Source organism: Cynoglossus semilaevis, chromosome 20 (genome assembly GCF_000523025.1).
Source record: "Cynoglossus semilaevis isolate Cse_v1.0 chromosome 20, Cse_v1.0, whole genome shotgun sequence".
NCBI classification, from domain to species: Eukaryota; Metazoa; Chordata; class Actinopteri; order Pleuronectiformes; family Cynoglossidae; genus Cynoglossus; species Cynoglossus semilaevis.
Genome location: NC_024326.1, coordinates 10350762 through 10359706, shown reverse-complemented (window position 1 = coordinate 10359706; position 8945 = coordinate 10350762). Strand labels below are relative to the sequence as shown.

At 38.6% G+C, this 8945-nt stretch overlaps 1 protein-coding gene across 1 annotated transcript in view; it reads right to left on the bottom strand.

Moving 5' to 3' along the window:
• Positions 1-8945, bottom strand: part of LOC103396492 (collagen alpha-1(XI) chain-like) — an 82319-nt gene that overhangs the window by 44382 nt on the left and 28992 nt on the right. Inside the window, exon 7 of the mRNA XM_017042524.2 lies at positions 7815-7971. Within this exon, the coding sequence (XP_016898013.2) occupies positions 7815-7971 (157 nt within the window). The remainder of the gene's footprint in view (positions 1-7814; positions 7972-8945) is intronic.

Genomic DNA, 8945 nt, shown 5'->3' with positions numbered 1-8945 from the left:
TTTAAGTGTTACATTACAATAAAACAGAATATGGGTTATTTTAGAGAATGTGGGGAAATAAATATCAGTGAGTTTGTTCATTAAAAAAGAGAATAGAAGGAGGGTTAGGATTCCAACCTTACTGACATGAGTGAATCACAAAACAACAACCAGTTACACTATGAAGAACAGGGTCATAATTCATAAAGATCACTACTTCCCTTTTAAAACATCTGATATTATTAACCACAGTTACAAAGTCACCACTGATGGGTTTGTTGTTAGGACATAATTGTTTAAAAGCAGGTTCGTCAGTAGCTTTTCTTAATGCTGTCAAAGTAAGACTGATTGTGTAAAAGTGAAATTGATGCAGCAGCTCTAATGAAATGCAGTAAAGTACGCTGCAAAACATTACCTCTGGTAATTTGGATAATCAGTCACATAACCATGATGTGCAAAAAAAACAACAAAAAAAAAAAACAATGAACGTGACTTTTAAATCTTGCAGCGCTGCCCAAAATAATTCCAGTGAATTTACAATCAAGATGTCTCTCCAGACACTGCTCACACTGTGCACTTCTTGTTGAGTGATTACTGATGGAAACCACATGTTAATGTCAACAAGGAATTTACACATTCCTCCCAACAGTGTGTGATTACTCTGGCTTTGCACCATAATGGTCATAATTAAATGTGACAATAAAACAACAAGGCAGATGCTTCAGAGTACTAGAGGGGATATTTATACTGCATATAGGAAAATAGGAAAAATCTCAGGGATTCCAGTGGTCTGTGAGATGAAGTGTCATTAAAGGTGGCTGTATAGTAGATATAGGGGTTCGCCAACGGCTCATCCAAATGCAGTGGGAGCAACATGTTAGACCCAAAGAACCTTCTATAGTTTTTTTTTAGCAAGTATCCATGGAGGTGGAATGTTTAAACCTGGAATGGTTTAACCAGTACTTTTTTTTTTTTTTCGCAAGTATCCATGGAGGTGGAATTTTTAAACCTGGAATGGTTTAACCAGTACCATTATAACTCAGCTCAGTCACCTGGTCTAGAAGGTAGAGGACAAAAACAAAAAATCCCAGGTCCTGTGCAAAGGTGAAGGGAGGCTACAGTCAGGGTGGCCTCCAGGGAGGAAACACATACATACAGATTGCATTAAATTACAGGAGGCAACATCTGTATTAGCTTAAGCCTCTGGAACACATTATATTTACAGCCTCATGCTCTCATCATACGTGACCACTTAGTCTCAACAGGGTATTGAACAACCCAAACAATAATAAGAATAAGTTCCAAAGGTGAATGGTAGGTTGCATCCCATTTGGCTCATGGTAAAAACTTCAGGGTATAAATATGAATATTTTAAGATATATTTTCTGGCAGTTTACAAACTGACAATTTTTTTCCCCATTTGACTGGGCAAGCACTTAAAAGTGGAATGTTACTATTAATGCTTTGCATTGACAATTTAATGCTACTATTAATGCTTTGCATTGACAATTTGCATTGAGTGTAGATGTCTAGTAAAAACTGATTCCTTTACTTTTATTTTAAGATAATTTATTCATAATATAGGTTCTTCTTTGGTCTTGAGGTTTTAACAGAAGGAATTAATCTGCAAAATGTAGTGAAAACCTCATTTAAAGATCAGAAAAATACCACAGATTAACAGTTTGTTTTTATATTTTCTGGCTGTGAGTCGTCTCCACATCTACCATTATACACAAACACGCAGCCCAGGCCGCAAGCATGTGAAAACCCTTGAGCAAGACAACTGAGGGCCAACAGGATCAGACTGCGGTGGCGCTGGGCCGTTTTCAGGTGTAAACGTGCACAACTGAGAGGTGCAGGGTGTTCCCTGCAGAAAGAGAACTGTTCTCATGGGGCACACACTCAGCAGAAAAGGAGGAAACTCTGCTGCTCATACGGGTTCAATCTGCACTTCATGAACCTGCTACAAAGAACAAAAGCAACAATGACAAACAGACGCTTTTAGTTAATAAGTGCGCCACAAACGCAGCGCGGTGCATTTTATATAATACAGCAGAACCGAGTCAAAGACCAGTGATGGGGGAAAAAAGTTCAACTAAATTAGCCACAACCTTCATCTGTTTCTTTATTTATCTGTTTCCTATTAGCTATTTTTACATGTACATAAATAACCAGAGAACACTGGACTGTTGGAAAAAACATGTTTTTTGTAAAAACTTGTTTATTGAATTTAAAGTTATATTTAAAGACTCTCTCTAATCTTAACATCCTGTCGAAGAGCTGACATCTCACACTGTGCCAGTAGGAAAAAGTTCAAACATTTTCAACAGCCCTGCCTTTTATATATCGGGTACAATCGGACCACCGCCCTCTCTCCTAACTTGGGCTTCAAAACTTCCTCTTCTGTCAAAACGATCACTCATACAACGCATATAAAATCACAGATCGGATTTTTTCCTCACTGTGGCACAAGTAAAGAACATAGTACTGAAATTCATTCAACCTGCTGTGGTCCCTGTGCATCAACTCCACGCCCCTCTGAGGGTCCCCACCCCTCACTTGGTGAACCATTCCCCTACAGACATTTTTAACAGGCGAGCAAAGGTGTTGTCGGGAGTTTGAAAAAACAGGTAAAAAAAACCCCAGCTGCACTGTTTATTACAAATGCATCAAAAATATTCAGTGAAACAAAAATAGAGCCTGGATGTCTGCAACCATTTAGCAGTGTTTAATAAGTGACTGCACACAGACACTGTCCATCTAGATCCCCGTCACTGATCCAGTCACGCCTTATAAGGGCATATGCTCCACTTTTCCCCCTTCATCTCCTGTCTTCTCTCCTATCTGGGCTGATATCTGGGTTATTCTGCACATTTTTCTAGCATCTGTTGACATTCCCTTTTCAGGATTCCACAAGTGATCTACAGCTGTGCCCTGGTTTCGTTTAGCGCTGGCACAGACACGGCTGTGTAAATCATCCGTCTAGGCCTCACAACAGTGGATCTATTAATGGGGTTTGTAAGCACGAGTGTGTGTAAATACAGCACGCCCCAACACATGTTTACCTTCATCTCTCATTGTTGTAGAAACCACGCGGCTATCATTCTCACATCTGTTGTGTTTTTTTTTTATCTCTCTCAACATTTCACAAATGATTTTCAACTGCCAAAAGTAGCACAGATATGTGACCCACAGTATTATAACCAGAGTACCAGAAAATAACTTTAGGTAAATAAGTGGCACAAGAATAAGGGTTGTATAATCTGTGGTATTACACCGACCATTACACATTATTACTCTACTTTTTCACCACCGGCAATGACTTCTCCACCTCATTTTCTTGCTAAATTAAGTGCAGAGCCATTTTTGGAAAACATAAACAACTTTTCCAATTCAGAACTTGCAGTGCACTTCTACCAATGAAAGAATACTTCACTCACATGTCGAAAGTCCACAGAAGAACGAGGTTCAGTTCGAATTTGTAGAATAATACTGGGAACTGTAGTGATCATTTGAAGTATCACAATGTCCACTTTGAATTTTTTACAGTAAATAGAACACTGTGTAAGAGTTGGTGACATCTAGAGGTGCAGTGAGTTGTCCTGATACCAGGTTTTAAAAATTGATTGAAGTATTTTCATTTGTATATTCGATACTAATACTAGTATCAATACTAGCATCAAAATCGGTGCAAGGAGGATTTCCTGCTTCACTGTGTCACAATTTACTCCATATTGGAAAATTGTAATTGAAATGTCAGTACAGGAGTGAACGTCACGCTGTAATTAAACTAGAACTGATTTGATGCTGGTAGTTTTCACTCCATCCATCACCACTAATACAACTAATCCCACTTCACAGCTTCAGTTTAACTCGTAAACAAATGGCTGCATTTTTATTGAGCCAACAATATTTAATATAATTAAGATTTTAAACATCTGTGTGTGGTCTTCCTGCAGAAACAGTAGGGAAGAGGAGGTTGAACACACACACACACACACACACACAGGATGATCTTCATTTTGAGCCAATAAAACACAGATGCATACAAAGTCCATGCAAAATTGTGGGAAACAGTCTGTTTTAATCAAATTTGTTTTTGTGTGATAAAAACACAGCAAACTGACTTAATATTTATTCATTTGACTTGTAGCTGATCCTTTCCATACATGCATCCCACATGTTTATGAGCTAAATTAAAAGCGAGCAGCGGGTGAAAGGATGCTACGATTACTGTTTAATGTGGAATACACGTGCAAAATACTATAACTAATACTGCTCATAATTTATTAGCAAAAACCTATATTTCTATTACAATATCACTATCAACTCTCTGACTTTTCCTTGATGCACAAAAACCCCCACAGGCTTCACCTCAGACTATTTTGACACATATGTTGTCTGAAAAGCTCTGACTCCAGGGAGTGGAAGGAGAGAAGAGGAGGAGGAGATGAAGGAGGGGGGAGGAGCGGCGACATCTTGAAAGAGCAAATACACAGATAGTATTTCAAAACTGTACAAGGAAAACAATTATCTAAGAAGACGAGGAGAGGAAAATATAATTCTCTCCAGACTTTTTCCAGCCTTTTATAAAACGCAGCCATTGTGGTCATTGCAGGGATTGGATTTCTTTTTTCATGCACCGGGGGCAAACACATGTCTCACACCGCTCCAATGTTGAAACATTCAGCTTGCCAGTAGCTAACAAAATTGTTAAACTGTTTAAATCATCTGTTTGTTTGTCTGACTGTCCACTCTGCGCACACACTCTCCCTCTCTCTCTCTCTCTCTCTCTCACTCCCACTCTCTCTAAGAAGCCAGATAGGGCTCTAACTTCAAAGCAGTGCTGGCAAAAGTAAATCAAGGGTCAGTAGACAGAGTGACCCCGAATCTGACCTACATGTGGACATATTATAATAAACGGACCCAGAGACAATATTAGTATCTCCGTGTCTCGTACACTCCCACTTTGTCCAAATATTAACTGATCCTAATTCTCCTATTACACTAATCATAATCAAAATATTTTCTGTGGCCACTGGGGGATGAAAAGTGGCTGAAGTGAAATGAGAAACAGAGGAACTCAGCTCGGTCCAAGTCAACCATAAACAGTGATTCACTCGAGGACCAGCAGGGCTCCTGCCAAAGATCCTGTCCTGCTTGAGGGACAGTATTTTGGAACATTGCAGCGTAGCGTAATGACGAACGGACAAACAAACTGTCTTTGCACCCCCCTCCCCCCCCCCCCCCCACACCCTGCCTTTGTTCTTGTGTCACAGAGACACACTCCTGGCTGCACACACTGGATCACTCACTCCATCAGTGAGTGTATTTGCATACGAACAAGAAGAGAAGGGATTTAGTTCACATTTTTTTGTGTTTTTTATTGCAGAGATGGAAGTGGGGGGGGGGGGGGCATATCTTTTAAACAGCTGCAGAGTCGAAGCCAAGACGAGACCTGAAATGATCTTTTATCCCGACTTTACCTTTGTGCTCCCAGCTGTAGCTCATGCTAATGCTATTCACTGACTATTTAACACTGTCCTCTTCTGTGAAGATACACAATCTACACCATCACATGTAGACAAACTGAAGCCTCGCCATAATTCATATTTATATTCATATTGACTTTGGTCTGTGTGTATGTCTCTTTAAAAAGGATGGTCAGATTAACAAGTACTTATCCACGTACTGTATGAGGACACTACTCACTCTGAAGTCCATTAAGTATTGGCAGGAGACTACGACTCTTTATAGAATAAGCAAATGGATCACATTTGTGCAGCCACTTAATCATGGGAGTTAGAAATGCATTACCACTAAGTCAAATGATGTCAAGTATTTACAATACATTTACGGTCATCAGATTTAGTAGAGAGTACAGTCAGTTACAGGCTGTGCAGAAGCATTTTATAATGACATCCCAGAAATCAAAATGGACACAATTTTATTGATTGCGAGGACGTCCACTCAGGAGGAGATATTTACTGATGGTTAACTTAAAGTTAGCTTCTTAGCCTATTGTTTCCATTGGCTTTGTGTCTTTTTATCAGTGGTTACCAAACCTTTATTTCAGAATCTCTAATTTCTGTTGTTATTCACAGAGAACAAGGAAAATAAAAAAGACAAGTCTGTGCTATTTTCCCCCACTGTCACATCATGGAACAAAAGGCTGAAATTGGATGAAATTAATTTTGACAGTAGTTAGTCCTCTGTAGAATTGATCTTTGTTCCCAAAATAAGCCCTGTCCCCACTTTGGGAACCACAGTTTTATACTAATAGTTATTTGACCAGACTCAAATCAGTGTTACTAATTAAACAACAGTATTTTGCCAAAGGAAAACATTGTGTTTTTTCTCCCCAGCAAAAATGTTGGACTATATACTACAGTCTAAATTATACATATTTAATATTACATCAATTAAAAACCCAAAAGAATTCCACAATTCAGACCAGAGAGCATTGTTTTTTTTAAGATGCATATTTTTAACTTCCCCCGTGGAGAAGGAGGACAAAGGTTAATAGAGTTAAAGTGAGCGTAATTCACTCATGGCTGCTTTCTATTTGGGTCACTAACGTAGCGTACTTTTTTGTCATGCACTGATTAAAGCCAGCTTGCAAGACCTGGAACAACAGCAAGCTTTTATCCTTTCAGGTTTCTAGATGAGAGCGAAACAAATTACTTTGTAATTCAACGCTGTTTAGGGTGATATGTTGTCCATTTAAACACAGAGCACTCACCAAACCGCAAGGCTGCTCCTAAATCAGCTTCATAAGCAGAGAGGCCCGGTGGCTTTATTGCACTAATTTGATCTAAAACAGCCAAGTCTCAATTACCTCAGTTACAGCCTTCACTCTAAGAAGTCATTGTTATTGGTAAGGGTTTAAACATGCTGCAAATTCTGTGTATATATTCTGAAAATCAGTCATGTCTCTAACAATATATAGAAAATAATGCTTCCTGAAAAGCAAACTGTGCAGTTTTCAAAACTGATGCCAATTAAAAGTCAGTTTTTCTTCTGTTGTGTCAACGCAGTGTTGAGAAAAAGTCACTGCATGCTGCACAGACATTGCCCTCGGCTGTCCAAGTACACAGAGCCAATATTGTTGTTGTGGCCAATAAAACCCACCATTTGCTGTATGCAGCAGTTAATGAAAAACAAATAAATTGTCAGCCTTAAAGCATGTGGAATTAAAGTATTAGACTGTACAATTATTCACTCTTCTCTTTCACAATAGTAAATGACTTTCATTCAAAGTGGGATTTACAATGTGCTTTCAATTACAAACAAAGTGGAGAAATTGCCCACATCTTGGCAAGTTTTCCAAACTCCCCGAAAACATAATCACTTCAGTCGAGTGGTGAATGTCTGCAATATGTTTCTGAGGGACACATCCGCTGAAACTTCCTGAGGATTTTCATCTTTTCTTTTTTTTTTTACCACACATTTGGGCGATAGTGGTTAGTGGTTGAATAAACCTGTGATGACTGATTTAAGGAGAAACAAATCTACAGTGGAGCAGAAGTGTCTGCAGAATTCTGTAGAATTTTAAGTTTTCACATCAGTTTTTTTTTTGCACACACATATGCAACAAATGAGCTGCTATATTTTTGATTTTCCAAAATTGCTCACTCTCACGTGAAGTGTCTTCAAAACGTAGTGCAAGTCAAGTGGTGATAGTGTTTAGCACTAAGTCATTAGCTATTCAGAAAGTCCAAGTGACCAAGGCATCGCTCTAACTTCAGCCCAAGTTACTGGTATCTACCAGAGGTCACCGGACCACTATGTGACTAAGATCACGTAGTGGAAGGACATAAACTCTGATGCCTTACCTCAAAGACCTCCTCATCCAGGATTCTGGTCCCAAAGACAGTGATGCCCTCCGTGTTGATAACCGCCCGGTCACTTCTGCCGAGCGGCTTGGTCACCTTCTTTTTACAGTCCACAATAATGGTGACGCTCTTTTTCTCCCCGCCGATGGGGTGCCATCTGTCAAACACAGTGGTAAAACACACAGAGTTGATTTTAGTTTGACTGCATGTGTTCAAAAGAACAGTCGTACAGTTGTACTGACCTTAATGTAGCAGGCTGTAAAAAGTTCCAAGACGTTTCTAATTAATTTGTGAGCGTCTGTGATTGTTTTTGTGAAATATATGTATCTTTCAAGTGGATCTAGAAAGAAATTATTATTTGGACATCAATAAAAACAGGTAAAATTTCCAATTAAATAATAATACTATTTGTAAATATTATTTATTCTAATGCTGTACGTCCTGTGTTTGTATAAAGTCAACATTAAGAAATAATTTCCCGATAAGTATGTATCTACAAATTAGGCATATTTTAATAAATGTCATAATGGTAATTAGTATGTTTTTGTTTAAATCAGCTATGAATAAATTAAAAGAACTACACATTAGATTTTTGTTAGACCTCTTATGGTACCAATGTACACACTGAGTGACGCTGGATTTTACCAGTAATTTGTAACCGCAATCTACGTATGAACATCCTGAAATGTATCAGTTTAACCACTCCCATAAAAAAATCTGAATCTTGAAATATTTACAGTACTATTACTGCAGCATTGGTTCCACATGGGTTTAATGGCTGAACAAAAACGATGACAATAAATCCTTTCACTGCATCTCAGTGTACCAGGCTTAAAGAGTAAAGTGTGTCTTGTGTGCTTGAGAAAATATGTTAAGAAGACTGGTTTGGTTTAACATAAAATAAATCCTATAAATCACGTTAAAATGCTCAAGATGAGACCGAAAATATGCTGCTTTGTTTTTGTGCCAATTACAAAAGTTTCACAGGGCATATGACACTTTGAACTCCTCACTGGAAATTCTCTGAGTTCCTTTGGTTACACAATGAGACACAAAAAGGCAAGAATCCAAAAAAAACCAAAAAAAAAAAAAAAAAACCACCCCCGCCAAAAGCCCCGGGCCCCGAAACGA